General features: G+C 38.5%; 1 protein-coding gene across 4 annotated transcripts in view; it reads right to left on the bottom strand.

Annotated features, from left to right (window-relative positions):
- Window positions 1-2,754: 2,754 nt before the first annotated feature.
- LOC126469796 (cyclin-dependent kinase 17-like) overlaps window positions 2,755-21,161 on the bottom strand; it is a 205,977-nt gene continuing 187,570 nt past the window's right edge. For all 4 annotated transcript variants that reach the window (XM_050097050.1, XM_050097049.1, XM_050097052.1 and 1 more), the window contains 2 exons: window positions 16,499-16,589; window positions 2,755-8,351 (listed from right to left, as the gene is read on the bottom strand). In XM_050097050.1, coding sequence (XP_049953007.1) covers window positions 8,242-8,351; window positions 16,499-16,589 — 201 coding nt within the window. In that variant the 3' untranslated portion in view covers window positions 2,755-8,241. The remainder of the gene's footprint in view (window positions 8,352-16,498; window positions 16,590-21,161) is intronic.

Below are 21,161 nucleotides of genomic sequence, written 5' to 3'. Positions count from 1 at the left end.
GCACATTGGAACAGTGTATTTGTCATTGCCATACTGGCATATCACCCGGCGTGATGGTATGGGGTGCCATTGGTTACACGTCTCTGTCACCTCTAGTTCGCATTGATGGCACTTTGAACAGTGGACATTACATTTCAGATGTGTTACGCGCCTTGGCTCTACCTTTCATTCAATCCCTGCGAAACCCTACATTTCAGCAGGATAATGGACGACCGCATGTTGCAGGTCCTGTACGAGCCTTACTGGATACAGAAAATGTTCGACTGCTGCCCTGGCCAGCACATTTTCCAGATCTCTTACCAATTGAAAATGTCTGGTTAATGGTGGCCGAGCAACTGGCTCATCACAATATGCCAGTCACTACTCTTGATGAACTGTGGTATCATGTTGAGGCTGCATGGGCAGCTGTACCTATACATGCCATCCAAGCTCTGTTTGATTCAATGCCCAGGCATATCAAGGCCGTTATTACGGACAGAGGTGGTTGTTCTAGGTACTGATTTCTCATGATTTATGCACCCAAATTGTGTGAAAATGTAATCATATGTCAGTTCTAGTATAATATGTTTGTCCAATGAATACCTGTTTATCATCTGCATTTCTTCTTGGTGTAGCAATTTTAATGGCCAGTAGTGTACTTTTTTTCCTTCTGTTCTAATTTCCAGTTTTTTGTTTTTGATACTGGTTCCTGTTCCTTTCTGGTGCTATTTTGAGACTACTCACATTACATGTAGAGTCATACTTTTACAAAAGCTATTAACATGAAATGTTAAGTGATGTCAATAAAGCCCATAAAAAGGAATTTTTAACTATAGTGTGAGAGTGATTTTATCAGATACAGGAAATTTATAACAATACACTTTAACGACAGTCTAATTTACATAAATTATCATTCTAATCTAGATAAAAATGTAGAGATGAGTAATAAAGAAGTAGAATGTTAACAATGTTTGTTTTATTTAAAAAGCTTTAAGAGTTTTCACATAAAAAAAACTCAGACATTACTATGTTGTATAACCTCGTACATACTGCACAATCCACAATAAGGTGCATGGCAATGGGTACCTTGTACCATTCCAAGCAATTCCCTTTACTGTTCTACTTGCAAATGAAATGGGTAAGAATGACTCTCGATACACTTCCATACGAGCTTGAGTTCTCTTTTTTTGTCTTCACAGCATATATGTGATATGCATGGCAGTGGGGTCATTCTGTAATCTGCTGCAAACACCACTATTCTAAACTTTCTCAGTAGTTTTCTGCCTACATAACACTGGAGCATTTCCGTAATACTCTAGTGCTGACCAAACCTACTGATGAAATATATAGTAGCAAGCCTCTTAACTGCTTTGTTGTCTTCCTTTAACTTGATATGGTGAGCAGTACTAAAGAAAGAGTCACACAAATGTTCTGTATGCAGCCTCCTTATAGATGAGCTTCACTTTCACATAATTGTACCAATAAATTGAAGTCAACCTTTTGCCTTCCCTACAACAGACCTTAAGTTTTCATTCCATTTCTGTAGATGTTTTAATCAAGATGGCTATGTCAAGCAGCACACCACTATTACTCTATTCGAACACTACTGGATTGTTTTTCCTACTGATCTGCATTACCTTACATTTTTACACCTTTATATCAAGCTGCCACTCATCACACCAAATAGGAATTCCATCCAAGTCATTCTGTAGCCTCCTGGTCACTCAACACTGACTCTTTCCCATGCACTACAGCATCACCAGCAAACGGTCACAGCTCGCTACCCACTTTATCTGTCAGATCATTAACATATATAAAGAGCAAGAGTGGTCCTATCACACTTACCTATAGCATTCCTGATGACACCTTTATCTCAACTGAACACTTGCCAACAAGGACTACGTGCGGGTTCTGTTACTTAAGATAGCTTCAAGCCACTCACATGTCTGAAAACCTATTCATTATGCTCAAACCTTTGTTAACAGTCAACAGTATGCCACTCCACCAAATGCTTTTGAGGATCTCAGCCAGGCAAGTAATCTGTCTGAAATAATTCTACCAAGCCATATATTTGGCTTGAAAGAAACTAAAATGTAACAACAGTACCATTTACAGGATTTTTTAGGAATGTTGTAAGAGTAGTAAATGACAGATTAAGCAGTGTTGGAAAGTAAGGTTTTTTCAAAAACCACATTAGTGATATAACATTTTAAGAGCTACACTATCAAGACCCTTAATAAATTACAAAGTTACCCAGTCACGAAGAAATTAAACTCCTAGCTTCATTAATCGAGATCGGCCTAAAAAATGTTTCAGGACATAACTGTTTTATTTTTATTCTCAGTAAGTGTTTAACCTCTGTTTGGACTCAAATGAAACTACTTTCACAATATCTTGATAAATCAAGGTTACTGAGAAACTTGTTGACTTTTTACACTTGTCTGGCTAATCCTCGTGTCACAGGTGTGTGTGTGTGTGTGTGTGTGTGTGTGTGTGTGTGTGTAAAACAAACTAGACCAGTGTACACAGGAAAATATTTGGGCTCATATAATCTTTAACTGCGTCTTTGTGACAACAACAATTCAACTGAAATTGAGTGGTTGCCAAATCCCATTTTTTAATATTGTTTCAGTCCTGCAATTTATAGTATTTCAATGTTCATTAATGTGAATGGATCTCCTAATGATGATAAGTTCCAAACATGGCCATAAATTCCATTCTTGCATTAGTAATACTTACATATTTACAAAGGTTAAAGTGACGAACAACAAAACATAACTTTGCTCTTTTTAATGGGACTCCTTATGCACACGGTAAAACTTTACATGAACTCGGACTTATCTGACACATTTATTTTAATTCCATGTTCCATAATGCCCACAGCACATATTTCTTTGGATTAATGTCACAGCCAAACTGAGTTCACTACACAATTCCATTGTGAACACTCGTACACTTATTACAGTTCCTCCCTCAAAGCACGACTGTGCACTGTGCACTGACGATGACCAGGATCCACTGGAGTGTACATTTCTACATACTAACTGAAAATCAGTAACCACTTTCAACAATATCAGTGGACAACTTAATACACAAAATTGGCAGTAACATAAAATAGCAAACAGTCTAGCAATACTTTCTAAAACAATATTGCTGTGAAATAAATCAACTACTTAGGAAAACTGAGACAGTTATAATAAATGCAAATGGAAATAGTGAGAAATAATTTTCTCAGCTTCAACAATGAGTTCACTTCTTTCCTATGTGAGAGCTGTACATAAAAGCTCACAAAAGACTGTCCTCAAAAAATTACACATTAAATACTGATTTTCAAAATACAAGATGATATTTTTCTTTTCACAGCTGAAATGGATTCAAAATTATTAACCACAATTATCACAAAAAGTGCACCTAAAGCACATATTTGAAGAACCTAACATCTTACAGTATGTCTGGACAAGGAAGAGCAAAGATAATGTCTGACCAATGAATAACTCTTGATTCTTCATCTAGAGCAGTATAAGAGATACAGAGTGTTAGTTTGTAGCTCACATATGCTTTCATGCCTTATCGATTTTCATCTACTAAAACCACTTTTGTAATTAGTTTAAAGTAAGTGCTGAATAATACCATCGTCCAAATGGAATGACTTGGAGCTTTAATGCCAACAATAAATAGAAAATCTTGTCATCTGTAGTGAGTGACCAGATGGGAAGTTCTGCTCATATTCATACTAGAAGAATAGTGAACACTATCAATGTGATTTTTCCACATTTCAAAATTCCTTAACAAAGGATGTTAGTATCTCTGGCAGGAAGTAGTTTAATCTCTTAACACACATTTGTACATTCAGATTTTTCATAAGTATGTTATTTTACATTAGTTGTTAGCACACAGACAAGGTCCTTGTACAACTTCTGACATTATGGTGAGGTTTCCACTGATTAATTGCAATATAAAATCAGTTTGAACACAAAGGAAATGAATGTGGGATTATTCAAAGCTCCAAATCATTCACAACAATAACAGTGATTGATAATTTATGGATACATTATAGTACCTCACTGATCTATACAATTCTAGTGATGATATTAATTGAGACTGTAATTTTTGTGGCCGCTTAAACATCTATAATGCATAGCTCAGAACATGAAGTATACCCTCTTTCAGATAAAACTGTTCAAGAAAAACTTGTACAATGGAGGCATTAATTCACATTAAAACAGGATCTGCTGTTTAACACTATACTCCAACAATATTTAATATCAGATTAGTCTGCAAAAATCTTTTAAAGATAATAAGGTTTAAGTATGAAAAATAAGATATTGGAAAACATAGAGAAGGCATTCTTTAAGGACTTAAAGTCTCAAAATGAATAATTACACATATATTGATATGATTATAAAGTCAATAATGTAGCATACATTTACAACTGCAATATTTGGCAATTTCATAATAAATTGCAAAACTTCCAAGTAAACCAATTACTTATGAACCAGAAAGAAATAATACTCTTACCCTTCAGTCATAACGAACAATGATTTTTAAAAGAGATTTTAAAGAAAAGAGAGAGAAAATGTATATTGAATGTAACATTGGAAACAGTTTATTTAAGAAATAAGCAAGTAATTATTTTATAAATAAAGATAGCTTGATAATTTCGTTAGAATGTGGAAAACGTAAAATACAATCACTTTGAAATTACACATGAAAGGGAAATTTTCATCACATTTAGGAACAAAAGTTACGTATTTTTCTTTAATTAAAATCTTGTATTAGAATAGTGAAAAGAGTTGCCTATATTAGGAGCAATACAAGGCATTTATGGCATAAAAATTACACTTTTGTAGTGAAAAGTAAAGAAATGTTTGATGACTAGGCAGAACAATGGTAAGAGCGTATTGCTTTGCTTTACTTTACTCTTCAACTTAATATCAACAGCTTCATTAGAGAAAAAAAAATCTGTTTAGGATATTTTTTTTAGTAACAAAGAGATTATTGATGACGGAGCCTACAAACAGTTACAAATGCAACATGCTAAGCAGGTACCAGTGTCAAATACACTCTGCAATTTTACAGAACAAGAAGCTGTCTTAATCTTCTGCCAAAAGTAACAAATATTTTCCAAATTCACTAATCTATACAATTTAAATATAAGCTGGTATCACCTTCTGGAACATAATGAACACATTTTGTAGGATCTACATGAGACAATATATGGAATGTAGAATCTTTGACTGTAACAGCTTTTGCACAAAAACAGCAACAAAGCTAGGCTCACCATAAACTACAATTAGTGACAAAAATTCAACAACCATACAATCTACTGTCTAGAAATATAAGGATAATGTCCAGAAGCCAGCATAAATAACTAAAATGTTCTGAAACTCAAACAGAAAAAGGTACACTTTAGTGTGCACAAAGTATGGGTCATAGGCACACAACACTAACAAACGTAGGGACCTGAAAGATATGTATATATAAAAATGACGAACTATGGGCACAATTATTTCATTTATTTTGGGAGTGATCTGCAATGAGTATAGCAGTTCAAATTTCTGGCTACAGATCACAATATCTAATACCACAGTCATTACTAATATTAATCCCAATTAAAAAACTTTAAAGTAAAGATGTATTTTACTCAAAATTAGTTTAGATAACATCTTACTTCTCTTGCTTGAGGAAACTGTCAGTATATTGTAGGTATCTAAACATAAATAAATAAATAAAAACCTAACAAAAGATTTTGTGTATCAGAATATGAAATTATTTTATGATACTATGTCATTGACAAAATAAATGTGAAAATCACAAGAACCTCTTCTTTCAACATAAAGAGATATGATAATTGCTGTTGTTGCCAGTGGAAGTGTTTTGTGGATAAATTCATCTATAAAAACAATTTCACAATGTTAACATTTCTGAAATGATAACTTTCTTTTTCCAGCAAATGTTGCAGAAAGAGGAGCTGCAAGCAGCTGAAAAGAAATCTTCTGCATACAGAATTTTTTAAATGATGACAAAAAAACTATTGTGAAGTGTTCAGCATTCATAAAAACAATTTTCCTCATATGACTGCAAACACATTTTTGCAAGATCATATTAACACCAATGGAAAACTGGAAGTGATTTTGGAAAATTATTTTTAGATTTTTTTTTCAATACAATGGCTAGAATTAATGGCCAAATCAAATATAGATGAAATCTTCTAAACAAGATTGCAATGTCAACAATTCTTTGTAATTGTGGTGTACATAAGACAAACTGGACACACAGTAGACAGTAGTATCTAAAATGGAAAGTAAGAGATTTGCAGTGTATAAAACCTGGCAGTCATCACAAATTAGAATGATTGTAGCCAGTTTGTTTCAACCAGAATAAAAGAAAAGTCATCACAACTACATACCCTTGCTTCTTATTGGGAGAAATGGTAAATCCCCCTTTTTGATCAACAACAACAACAACACACACACACACACACACACACACACACACACACACGCGGAGTTTATCTATGAAGTACACATGAGCACAAGTTTATATCAAGCTATCTGTTTCCAGAAATGTGACTAAAATTTTAATATGACATTTCTGTCTTGAGGAAAAAGGGAGATCCATAACCAATAAGGCACATTTTAACTGGTTGATGGATACTTGAAGAACAATAATAATGAAAGGTGTTACAAGAGGACTACAAAATCAGTTTGTCATGTACAATCATAAGATGTAACTTCTCATTTCCTGAGGCAAAAGCTTTCGATTTAAAGCATTTTGAAGACCAAGAAATTTTAAGAAATCAACACAGAAGCTTTTTTTCTTTTTTAAAAATGAAATAAACACCACTGCATTCGTAATGTAAGGATCTGATAAATTACAAATCCCTTCCCATTCACTGGTCACACAGAATGTCATCTATCAGGTTCAGAGGAGTCTGTAAACAAAAATTCATTAGTTAGGGAAATAGTACGAAAGCGTCAAAACTGCTGCCATCATCATCATTAACAGATATATAAAGCGAGATGACACAATAATCTTTATTGCACTTGAAATAATCTTTTTTGGCATCTGTGTTGTAGATTTACACCAATGCTTTAAATAAACTGGAGATGCACCACATTCAATACCCATACAGTTTGCACTTATAGAGAACATGCCATAATTTCTAATGTCACACAGTTTTAGGTAAGCTGTTCCCTTTCCTGCCACATCTGGTAAGTATGAAGTAGTAAAGCATACATAGTTATTGGTACTGGCGAAACATCAGGAATATGCAGAACTTCTGAAACTTATCACTTATCTAAAGAGAGTGTAAAGAAGATTAAAATGAATGAATATTAATAACGAGGAACATAAAAATAAAATTTGCTCATGCGAAAATTTAAAGCCAGTGTCTTTTGTCCTACACCTTAAGGATGGCATGAAATGGGAATCACACACAAACTGGAATTATGTGAACAACAAGGAATTCTTTCCATAAAACTGATGTGATGATGTGGGCCTCAACATTTTATGACCAGTATGGTGAGATAACATATTTAATGAGGTGACACAGATTTGTCATACTTCACAGAGTTTTCAGCAGCAGCTAGACACATTTTGTAACTACTGAAATACTATAAAAATTCTCTTGCATGCCAAAAGTGTGTTAATTTTTTTGGCATTTTCACCACTAACAGACAATTTTCACAATTGTAGTTGTAGTCTGGACACAGTGTGATGTGTATACATGGGCCTTGCTCACCATTCCATGACCAGCATGGGTAGTCAGGTTCTTCAGAAACAATTGCGGACATGTAGTCAGCTTTGTTTATAAGCACAACAAATAATCAACCATGTACTAAAAGTACTACTCATTTACTACCAAGAAAAACTTTCAATCATTATTTGGAAAAATGGCAGCTACTTAAATAGTTTGCCAAAATAACATTCTGCTTTGAAATGACCTTCATTCACATTGTGTGTCTGATCCATATATAGATATATACACTTTCAATAAAACAATAATAATTTCTCACACTCGAGTAATTCTGTTCTTCCAATGAATTATCAACTTCAGAGAGAAGACTGCATCAATCTTGCACCTTTTTCTGAGAATATTGAAATACGGTAAAAAGTAAACATTTCCACACACTTCTAACAGGCACAGGTAATATGATCATCAAAAAATAACGTATTTACTATTTTCAGTAGTTGTCCTGTCTGAATGCACAGTCAATAATAAAACTATTTACAATGTATTCTTCTACATTGAGCAGGGTCTCATAACAACATACTCTGCCGGCGATTTCTCCCACTTGTTGTTGACTTTGGGAAATGAGATCCAGGATCTCTAGTAATTTGTATTCCAGGAATCGTAAAGATAGAAGCAACTAGAAACAAAAAAGCATAAAAAGTTAATTTTTCCAAACCAAAATCGGAACACTTTCAATAAACACAATACTTTCTTACACTCTAGGACAAAAAGTATATTCACAGAACATAGTACACATAGAAAAACTGCCCAATGCAAGAAGAATATAAGTAACGTCTTCTATTACAAAAAATAATATGGTAGCTGGAAATAAGCTCCTCAGTGGAGTTAAGGGACTTTTAACACGTTCAGCTGAATGCATGTCAGCGATGGAACAAAGTGGGAGAGGCTACAGCCCTCATGAACACATTTACAGTGTGTTCAGAAATTCCCGTTACAAACTTCTAGAACTTGTAGAAGGGGGTGAGTAGATAATATTCTGACTTCTAATCCATGCCCAGGAAAGTACCGTTTCCATGCTACAACCATCTGAAAACACGTTGGTAATGCTTGACCCAGTACATCACCTGTTTTACAATTCCACACCACTTGCAGTACACTTCCACTCACTAACAGCGAAAGAAATTCCACATGTACTTGATGATGGGATCTCTTCAGCGTGATGCAGAACGACCCCTTCCAATTCGGGTGTGCGGCATCTCCTTGGAGTACCACAGTCATGCCTGCTGATGGTGAAGGTACCTTTTCTCGAAGCCATTGTGTAAATGTGGCAAAAAGGGTATGCGATGGACACAGACATTGTGAACAATGATCTAGATAAAAGAAACAGTAGCCCTTTCATTACTGTGAGCTTCGTCATTCAGAAGGATCGTGTTGGTGTATTCTGCAAACATGTACTCAACTGAGTTGCTTTAACACTCACAGACACATGAATAAGGCTTGAACCAGGTCAGAGAAGTAGGACAGACATCAAATAACACTAGCTGATCCAACATAACTACTTCCAACCATGACTAACCTGTTGTATACCTACATAGCAAACATGTTTTCAAATGACTGTAGCACAGAAACAGTATATTTCTTGACACGGGTTCCTATTCAAAATATTATGCACTCACTCCCCTCTGCAAGTCCTAAAAATTTGTAACAGGCATTCCCAAACACCCTGTATCATGTTCCTGTTTTTCATGGTCAAATCAACACATAATGGAATACACACAAACCAACACTGACCTCAGGTTTTGAACTTACCGGATAATGAAGTTCTGAAAATGCCATTTGACAAACTAGCAATTTTCCATTGCCACTCTCATTCAAACACCCCATATGGTATTAGTGTTTATTCTCAACTGTAACAGTTCTGCTTTGACTTCGTTTCCTGGGTCAAGCAGTCACTGACATGTGATGCATTGGACGAATGGTTCAAAATACACCACCATGTGAGTATATAATGAAGTTTCCAGACTAATTAACAACAATATGTCATAAGTATGGTGCCATGGGGGAGATGGAAGAGACCTTCAGGTTTGATGAATGGCCTCTATCAGCTTACACTGTGCTACAATGAAATTTCCTTTTGGAGCAGTTATGGTCTATCACAAAGTGAAGACAGTATGTTACATCGGTCCTCTGGCCATTTACTTTCTTTTGACCACCAATGAACAAGCAGAGAATGAGCACCAATTATGAGACATACCATGCCATGAAGGATTACAACTTCACGACAAAAATGTACTGGTTATGAGCTAGACTAATTAGAGTCTCGATCTGAATCTGAATGAACAGTTGTGAAATATTTTTGAATGTCTAGCATCACTCCATACACATCTGCTTCAATTCTTTTCATGGATGGGCAATAATTCTCCACCAAATATTTATCCAGATGACTGCAATATATTTGGGGGAGCAGGAGTGATCACAGATGCAGAAGTTGAGTCACCTCATACAAGGATGCCACCACATGATACAAATCCACTGGCAAACTCTGACAGCAATGTCGAGCATATTTTAATGATTCCTGCCTCTATTAGAAGCTGAATACCACCATATTAACTTCTTCCATTCCACAACCAACAAAAGTGACTTTTCTCATTTAGGATCGGACATGAGTAGCATTTGTTTTCTTTTGATTTAATGTCAGTTTTACATATGATACACACTGAATTTATTCACCATAAAGATCACAGTAACTTAGCACATTCTGATGAACTTTACTCCATACATCAACAATAATGTCATTTCATTCCACGCTGAACTCTACAACTTCCACTAATACTCTTACTGTCCTTTGCCGCGAGACCCTGTTACTCTCATACCAGTCATGGTCAAAACTGTCGAACAAAACACCATTACTATTAGACAAAGATCTGTCAGATATGGTATGCCACTCACCAGACATGCAAATAACAGAAAATATTAAATTATATCAAAATGCTCATAACTAGACATGTGAGGGCACTGAAGCCTCACAATGTGCCAAGGAAATATGGAGCACATAGTGTACGGATTTCTAAACCTGAAAATCAAAACAGAGAGCATTCAATGTGAATGCAGATGTTTACTGGAACCACTTTCAGATCTGTTTAAAAAGCCAATACGAATTCTTGAATGAGCTTAAAATATCCAGTTTGAAAGCAAATGATCACTCCAGAAATAGGAAGACATAAGACAAGAAACTGAGGCTAATGGATGGTCACGTCCTAATAATTAATGATTAGAAGTTAACAGTTGTTACAAGACAAGAGCGCTTGTAGAAGGTTTCGCAAAAATTTGTTTAAGACATGAATTTCATTCTAATTGTAAGAGACAGAGGGTGATTTATGCTGTTTCAGTGATTGTTAGCAGTTGAAGGACTTTAATCTCAAGCTGACCTCTTACAATCCCATAATACCAGTGATATGGAAACTGATATAGAGTGTGATAGTAATATTGTCTGTGCAATAGAGAGTTCTGCCTTCAGCTGCTGTGACACTGAGGAAAACAAATCACATGGAGGTGACGGTTAGCCCATAACAGAAAATAAATACCCAACAGCCTGCCAGATGAACTGGCAAAATGCATCTTGTAACTGAACCCTCTGAACACAAATTTATAAATACAACTGTTACTTCACTTTCTGGATCAGGTCTTCGATTTGGAGCTCTATGTGACTGAATGGTGATATGATTCTGCCTCTGTCAATTGGCAGAGATTTGAGGTGACAGTACAATAATGTTCACTCTCTACTGTACTTACAGCCAACAAATAAGGTATTTTTGCAGCAGTGATCTGTGTATCTTGTGTCAGGCTGCAACAAACAGGTTGTGACTAGAAACTCAAAGCTAATGGCTTGCACTCCTAGAAATTCTGTAGTGTAAGTGAGGATCTTCACATAGCTCAGTCATTTGAAACTGCATCAGTGTGGAAAGCACATGCAATACGGCAACATTACCTGCGCTACATGCATCCAGCAATGACTGAGGCATGGCAAAAATGCATTCAGGCAATGTTGTTCTCTACAGTCAACTGAATGGAATGGTCCCCCTCAATTCTAATTCAAGCAAAAATACCATGCCACGTAAATAGAAATTCTAGTAATAATGATATTTGCAATGTGTTGTGGAAACAAGGAAATCCTGCACCAAGCGCTTCTTTCAATTACAGCTAATACAACAGCCACAGCATAGCACTGCGTTTTGCATGCAACAAATGTGGTTATGTGGGTGCTGTATGTCAAAGCCTTGTATGGCCTGCATCATGATGCAATAAAGCACTGCGACCATCACACCAGTGCTACCTGCCAATATCAAAACATCATTAAATCCAATGATCTCAGTGGTAATCAATAACATGGAAGTGGATTTACAAGCAGATACGAGCTTCTGTAGTCTTAATTGGTGCTGAAACGTACAGACATATCAGGTTTTTGTCTTTGGAGGCAACTAAATGTTGTTTTGCACTCAACTATTGCTTTAAATGTAAAAGTAACAGTCATCATTACCTATAAACACGTCTGTACAGTAATAACACATTTTATAGTGCCTTCATCAGTAGCAACTAACATTTTTGGTCTCGATGCCTTTACTGGCTTTGGTTTTGAAATAGAAGATTCAATTAACACCCTATCTATCAGTGTTCCATTTAGTTTTGTGGAAACTTCATGGGAGGAATGCTTTGATTAATTTGAATCTAATTAGGTTGTACACAAATCTCTGAAGTACAAGTATAATTAAAATATAATGCTCATCCTTATATTTTCTGGGTTAGACCCGTGCTGCTCATAAATCTTATGGGTTGTAAGGCTGTGGTCCATGAAACTTATTTGCTCTAGTGTTCTGTCCAGACCTGCACCTTAAGAGGTGCTTATGTTCTGCAATGTATTGCCCACTGACAGGTCAGATGTCAGAGTGCGTCATAAATGCTATGAAAAAGGGCTGTGGTAGAAGTTTACACATGATCCGCAAATATAAAACTTAACTACTGAACAGTCACCTGTCAAAAATAAAACTTATCTATCAATTATGTTGAGCTACTGTCCATGTGTCACTAAGTTTTATGGCTTCTCCTCTTCTGTTGAAATTATCCCCAGATTTATATACTTCGATGGCTTCCTTATACAGCCAAGGTTTATGTAGGTTATATCAAGAAACCATTAAGATATATGAACATAGAGAGAATTTTAACAGAAAAAAGAATCCCTGAAACTTAGTGATATATGACAGAAGCTCTACAGAATTGACAGATAAGTTTGATCTTTGACACACAATAGTATGATAGTTAAAATTTATCTCTGACAAGGATTCTTTCAGATGATCATGAGTATACTTCTACTACACCCCTTTTACAAAGTCTTTATGTTACTCTATGACATCTGACGTGCCAGTCGGCAAAACTCAGTAGAACCACAAGCATCCGTGAAGATGTATAGAACAGCTCTGACTTAGACCACCTTACACAGCTGTGATCTATTATGATTATATTATGGTCACTGGACCTTCCTGGAATCGACACTTCAATAACTTAAAACAGCTATTCTGACTTATATCGCGCGCTCATTTTTAAATTATGTACATGTAGTTTTCTCCAACTGGTATGTTCAGTACTCCGGCCATAATCTGAGCAAAGACAGTCTCAGGATCATGTCTGTATACACTGAATCCAACAAATCTCTGGGTTGAGGAAAGCTTTATATTTTACTGATACTCTCATGTGGCTCACATTCTGGGGCATGCATTTCTACCTGATTTTACTCGAATGGCTTTCACATCAGGTGTCTTAATTGTAACTATTTTGTATAGGTGTATAAGTATTATTATTATTATTATTATTCTTGTTGTTGTTGTTAATGATGAGGACAATTACGATGATGACAATGACAGAAGAGAGAGGCTGAATTCCAATTCTGTCACACAGCTACTTCTCTCCTGAAGCATGAAATAGTCCCCCCAAGTTTAACTTTCTACCCAGCTGGAGGGAGTAGGAACAATTTACAAAATTCTTTATTCTTAATTAATTTCCATGCTTGTTGAGAAACCACACTGAGAATCTGTTCATCATCCCAGTGCATGGACCTGGACTAAGCATGGTTCTCAAAGTACAGGTTGCTGACAGAAACTCTTGGGCAAGCAACCTTTGACCAATAAAAGCATAATGGCCTGACGTGGGATCTCAGATGTAGACAAACACACTTCACTTTCACGGATGTTGGCTTCCAGTCCTTTAACACATTCTTCTCCTGCTCTTCTAGGCTCCATTTGGAGCTTTGGCTGTAGCAGTCTCTTCCAGAAATATGTTGTCTTCCCTATGTGCACCAAACGTATCTCTTATGACAGAAAAAATGCCACACACATTTTGCCACAGCTCCATTGTTCTCATCGAGAAACAAAGCTATCCTGGAACTACACATACATGCGAAACCTCATCCCATCCTGTATAGTTCACATCCATCAGATAAATCATAGTGAACTGTGTCATAATAAGCTCACATTCTAAGAAAAACTGCACAAATTTAATCCAAGGCATTGATGAAATATCTACTGATCAGGAATTTCATGTCATCATCTCTTCTGCGTTTGGTGGTTGCATCCTTGCAATGATATTTCTTCACGGTGAGGGTTAAAGCAAAATATGTCAAGAGTGCCTGCCACAACTAAACAAGTGTGTGTTAGCAGTTTTAGCTATTGTATCAGCCAAATATATGTACAACACAGAAGACATCAAATAGTTTACTTTTCTTTGGGGAGAAGGGTATAGGTCCAGCATCGTCAATTTAATAGGAGACACTTATATTCTGCTGCCTGAAGGTTATATACACTGAGGCAACAAAAGTCATGAGATACTTCCTAATACTCTGTCAGACCTCCTCCTGCCCGGCATAATGCTGCAACTAGATGTGGCATGGACTCAAGTTGTTGCAAATCCCCTGCAGAAATACTGAGCTATGCTGCCTCTACAGCTGTCCATAATTGTGAAAGTGTCGCCAGGGCAGGATTTTGTGTGTGAACTGACCTCTCGATTACGTCCCATAAATGGTTGATGGGATTCATGTTGGGCAAACTGAAGGGCAAACCATTCACTTGAATTGTGCAAAATGTTCTTCAAATCAGTCATGAACAATTGGGTTCGCTGGCACCGCACAATGTCATCCATAAAAATTCCATTATTGTTTGGGATCATGAAGTCCATGAATGGCTGCAAATGGTCTCCAAGAATCCAGACATAACCATTTCCAGTCAATGATCAATTCAGTTGAACCAGAGGACTCAGTACATTCCGTGCAAAAACAGCCCACACCATTATGCAGCCACCACAGCTTGCACAGTGCCTTGTTGACAGCTGGAGTCTATGGCTTCGTTGAGTCTGTCCCACACTCAAACCCTACCACAAGCTCTTACCAACTGAAATCAGGACTCATCCGACAAGGGCACAGTTTTCCAGTCATCTAGGGTCCAACTGATACGGTCACCAGCCCAGGAGGGACACTGCAGGTGACATCGTGCTGTTAGCAAAGGCACTCGCATCAGTCATCTGCTGCCATACCCATTAAAGTCAAATTTCGCTGTACTGTCCTAGTGGATACGTTTCTTGCACATCCCACATTGATTTCTGTGGCCATTTTACGTAGTCTTCCTTGTCTGTTAACACTCTACTCAAATGCCACTGGACTCCATCATTAAGTGAAGGCAGTCTCCACTGCAGTGTCCTTGGTGAGAGGTAATGCCTGAAATTTGGCATCCCTGGCACACTCATGACGCTGTGGATCTTGGAATACTGAATCCTCTAACAATTTCCAAAATGGAATGTCCTGTGGGTCTAGCTCCAACTACTATTTGGCATTCGAAGTCTGTTAATTCCCGTTGTGCGGCCACAATCATGTCAGAAACCTTTTCACATGAATCTCTTGAGTACAAGTGACTGCTCTGCCAATGCACTGCGCTTTTATACCTCACGTACATGATACTACCACGATCTGTATATGTGTATATCGCTATTCCACGACTTTTGTCACCTCAGTGTATATTTGTGCAGGTTAAGGCCAAATTCAAAAGAAATCCTTCTTTATCAAAGTAATCAAAATAGGCTTACACAGAATGAGATTTTCACTCTGCAGCGGAGTGTTCGCTCATATGAAACTTCCTGGCATATTAAAACTGTGTGCCGGACCGAGACTTGAACTCGGGACCTTTGCCTTTCATGGGAAAGTGCTCTGCCATCTGAGCTGACGGGGCGTATGTCATGCTTGGGTAGCTCAGATGTTAGAGCACTTGCCCGCCAAAGGTAAAGGTCCGGAGTTCAAGTCTCAGTCCAGCACACAGTTTTAATCTGCCAGGAAGTTAGGCTTATACCCTTTGCTCAAATTAAATTGTCACTATTTCCTATAAGAGAGCCATTCTAAATTTTTTCCCATTTCTGGAGCTATACCCTTTTACTCAAACAAGAGTGATTAATGCTACATTAGAAATTCTTAGTTGCATATTGCCCTAAGCAATGTTGTTGTACAACAACACTTTCACAATCATTATTCACTCACTGATTTCCATATTCTTTTCTTTTGTTAAATTATCTATACACCTTACTCTCAACTTCTAATTTCAGTTATACTTCTTTCACTATAAGGCATTAGATTTCTGAAATTCTGATCTACATAGAAACTATGAAAATTATTAATAGTGACTGTAAACTAATACACAATAATACGCACAAACTGTGGTATGTCCATGTAGCAGTTTACAACTTTGAAAAAGAAACAAGAGTTTAGTAAAAAAATGTATTGGGGAAAATACGTACCATCAGGTAGTTTATGAACTGCTGATCCCAGTGAATGGAAGTAAGGATGTTTCATTGCGTCTGCTGCAGATATGCGTTTTTTGGCTTCATACTGAAACAATATAGCCTTCTATTAATTTGAAAGTAAATTTCAATGCTTACTCTGCCTAAAAGATAAACTGTGTAACATAGCAGGATCTTTCTGCAGTGAGCTCCAAATGCCATGACAGGCAAGAGATAGCTATGTACAGAGATGAAAACCCAACATGCCAACCACAAGACATTTATGACATATGAAGAAATAAACAGTCTCTGTTGCAGGGTTGTCATTATCATTTGTCTACCAATGACATGTTTCACCTGACTGAGGCATCTTCAGCTTGGCTGATGGTATTGGGCATATGGGATACTGAGCATACAAAATGTCCCAGCAAATAATTGCGCTCGTCAAATATTCAAAAACACTGCATGGCGTCCTTGTTCATGTACGCAACATAGTCCAATGAATACAAGTCAGGATCAGGCTTACACAGATTTGTCACCATCTCAAAAACTTGGAGGGGTAGTTGGCTCACATTTGGGCTATGCAAATAGTATCTGCTTAACCCGAATATGAGCAACTACACCCCAAACACGTTTAAGTGGTGAGAAATCGATGTAGGCCTGATTCTATTTTGCATTCATTGTGCTACGCTGCATGCCTCAACACAGACACTGTGCAAGGTTTGCGAATATTTGATGATGCAATTAACTGCTGGCATTTTTTGTATGCTCAGTATCCCATGCCCATGTGACAAACAGCATGTAACATCAGCCAATCTGAGGACGTCTAAAGCAGGTAAACATGTCATTGGAAAATATATATATATATATATATATATATATATATATACACACACACACACACACACACACACACACACACACACACACACACACACACTCTCCTGGAAATTGAAATAAGAACACCGTGAATTCATTGTCCCAGGAAGGGGAAACTTTATTGACACATTCCTGGGGTCAGATACATCACATGATCACACTGACAGAACCACACGCACATAGACACAGGCAACAGAGCATGCACAATGTCGGCACTAGTACAGTGTATATCCACCTTTCGCAGCAATGCAGGCTGCTATTCTCCCATGGAGACGATCGTAGAGATGCTGGATGTAGTCCTGTGGAACGGCTTGCCATGCCATTTCCACCTGGCGCCTTAGTTGGACCAGCGTTCGTGCTGGACGTGCAGACCGCGTGAGACGACGCTTCATCCAGTCCCAAACATGCTCAATGGGGGACAGATCCGGAGATCTTGCTGGCCAGGGTAGTTGACTTACACCTTCTAGAGCACGTTGGGTGGCATGGGATACATGCGGACGTGCATTGTCCTGTTGGAACAGCAAGTTCCCTTGCCGGTCTAGGAATGGTAGAACGATGGGTTCGATGACGGTTTGGATGTACCGTGCACTATTCAGTGTCCCCTCGACGATCACCAGTGGTGTACGGCCAGGGTAGGAGATCGCTCCCCACACCATGATGCCGGGTGTTGGCCCTGTGTGCCTCGGTCGTATGCAGTCCTGATTGTGGCGCTCACCTGCACGGCGCCAAACACGCATACGACCATCATTGGCACCAAGGCAGAGGCGACTCTCATCGCTGAAGACGACACGTCTCCATTCGTCCCTCCATTCACGTCTGTCGCGACACCACTGGAGGCGGGCTGCACGATGTTGGGGCGTGAGCGGAAGACAGCCTAACGGTGTGCGGGACCGTAGCCCAGCTTCATGGAGACGGTTGCGAATGGTCCTCGCCGATACCCCAGGAGCAACAGTGTCCCTAATTTGCTGGGAAGTGGCGGTGCGGTCCCCTACGGCACTGCGTAGGATCCTACGGTCTTGGCGTGCATCCGTGCGTCGCTGCGGTCCGGTCCCAGGTCGACGGGCACGTGCACCTTCCGCCGACCACTGGCGACAACATCGATGTACTGTGGAGACCTCACGCCCCACGTGTTGAGCAATTCGGCGGTACGTCCACCCGGCCTCCCGCATGCCCACTATACGCCCTCGCTCAAAGTCCGTCAACTGCACATACGGTTCACGTTCACGCTGTCGCGGCATGCTACCAGTGTTAAAGATTGCGATGGAGCTCCGTATGCCATGGCAAACTGGCTGACACTGACGGCGGCGGTGCACAAATGCTGCGCAGCTAGCGCCATTCGACGGCCAACACCGCGGTTCCTGGTGTGTCCGCTGTGCCGTGCGTGTGATCATTGCTTGTACAGCCCTCTTGCAGTGTCCGGAGCAAGTATGGTGGGTCTGACACACCGGTGTCAATGTGTTCTTTTTTCCATTTCCAGGAGTGTGTATAAACAAAGATGATGTGACTTACCAAACGAAAGCGCTGGCAGGTCGATAGACACACAAACAAACACAAACATACACACAAAATTCAAGCTTTCGCAACAAACTGTTGCCTCATCAGGAAAGAGGGAAGGAGAGGGAAAGACGAAAGGATGTGGGTTTTAAGGGAGAGGGTAAGGAGTCATTCCAATCCCGGGAGCAGAAAGACTTACCTTAGGGGGAAAAAAGGACGGGTATACACTCGCGCGCGCGCACACACGCGCACACACACACACACACACACACACACACACACACACACACACACACACACACACACACATCCATCCACACATATACAGACACAAGCAGACATATTTAAAGACTTTAAATATGTCTGCTTGTGTCTGTATGTGTGTGTGTGTGTGTGTGCGAGTGTATACCCGTCCTTTTTTCCCCCTAAGTCTTTCCGCTCCCGGGATTGGAATGACTCCTTACCCTCTCCCTTAAAACCCACTTCCTTCCGTCTTCCCCTCTCCTTCCCTCTTTCCTGATGAGGCAACAGTTTGTTGCGAAAGCTTGAATTTTGTGTGTATGTTTGTGTTTGTTTGTGTGTCTATCGACCTGCCAGCGCTTTCGTTCGGTAAGTCACCTCATCTTTGTCTTTGTTTTTATATATAATTTTTCCCACGTGGAATGTTTCCTTCTATTATATACAATCCAGCAAACAAGACTATTTGTTCCTTTGTCATATATTACTGGTTGCTGTACCATCTCCACTACAAGTTGGAAAAATATTTATGAAATATTCTGTGTGTGTATGAGTGTGGTGTTTTCACAATTGTGGCTGGTTGCTAATGCTTGTAAACTTTGCTGGAAATGTCTTCTGCCTTTAATTACTCACATTATTGGAACCTGAATGAAATCAGCATTATCAGTGTAGGAAAAATACTTAACACTGGTTTGTGTCCATCTATAAACAGTAATTCAATTAAGTGACTCAGGAAAGCAGACTAAAACTACTGACAGGTTGCAATATAATGAAAATACAAATACATGACTAAAGCACTAATACTTGGTATGTATTCTGGGAATAGGGGTTTGACTTAACAGGAACATATAAACTATCACACTGAATATCAAGCTTCTGAAACTAACATCCTTTTTCCTCTCATTGTTCCATTTGTTTTTTGTGTGTTCTCTGTTTCAAGAACCAGTTTCAAATGTGGAAACTTGGAGTATACTACAGCTTTCTATATATCATTCCCATTGGGACATCACAGAAAAGGTTAGACTAGTTACAGAGTGCATAAAGGCATTTAAGCACTCTCTCTTCTCACAAGTTACTTGTTTTAGCCTGGGCACATTCTATAAAAATGTAATCGATCACGGTCCCACTATCTTGCTGTAAGAGTTGGAAAATTAACTGCTGCTGAAATTAGATTGGAACACCCAAATAATGATTCCAGTTGATTTTTCCTAGGTATATCTTTGAAGAAATCTACATTCAAATCTGTACAAATTACTTCTTCTTCTTGTCTGACAAGCAGCTCAATAATGTATCTAAATATCTCATAAATAGCTGAAGATTTCCTAGTGGAATTCTGTAGACTGTTACAAAAACCAGGAAAAATGATTCTAGTCTATAATGCCTTATATTTAACTTTTCTATTATTGAGGATATATGGTGAGAGGCACAAAAAGTACATCACTTCAGAATTTTCCACATCTAGAAATACAAGAAGCTCATGTATCTTATTTTTCAAACACATAATAAATGTTACACATATTATGGTCTTGTTCTGTTCCAATTGCCTTCAAGACTGTCTATAACCTCACTACAATGCAAACAATGTGCCCCCCACCCACCTCTCCACCCCTTATACAGCTAATCTGTCTTTGCCCCTCATATTCAAATGCAGGCCCTGCGTTGTGGATCTGCATCTCCAAACTGCAGCAACAGGTAAAGAACAGATATGAGACTTTGTTTCAGTCAAAGGCAATCCACTCAGCTCTTTGTTTACACACCTAACAGCCATGTTAATCCAGGGCTGGTTATGATGCAAAAACTCACCAAACCCCATACATGTGTATGCTGTTGGTGTTACTGTTTCCTCCAGGACAACTTTAATACAATAAATTGCTAGCCAGGCTGTTTCTTGCGCCTCCTACTATAAGTACAAGATCCTCTTCATCAAAATCTCTGCTCAAGGCCCCTATATTGTCACCTGGCTAAACTCGGCACTAGGTTGAACAATACTTGTGTCCTGGTGTTCTACCCCTAGCTTCTCCTGTAGCATTTGACCTATACTCCTCCCATGACTGCTGCCTATCAGTTGGCT

The sequence above is a fragment of the Schistocerca serialis genome, chromosome 3 (genome assembly GCF_023864345.2).
Source record: "Schistocerca serialis cubense isolate TAMUIC-IGC-003099 chromosome 3, iqSchSeri2.2, whole genome shotgun sequence".
NCBI classification, from domain to species: domain Eukaryota; kingdom Metazoa; phylum Arthropoda; class Insecta; order Orthoptera; family Acrididae; genus Schistocerca; species Schistocerca serialis.
Note: the sequence above shows the minus strand (reverse complement) of the source record. Positions and strands in the feature narration are given on the sequence as shown.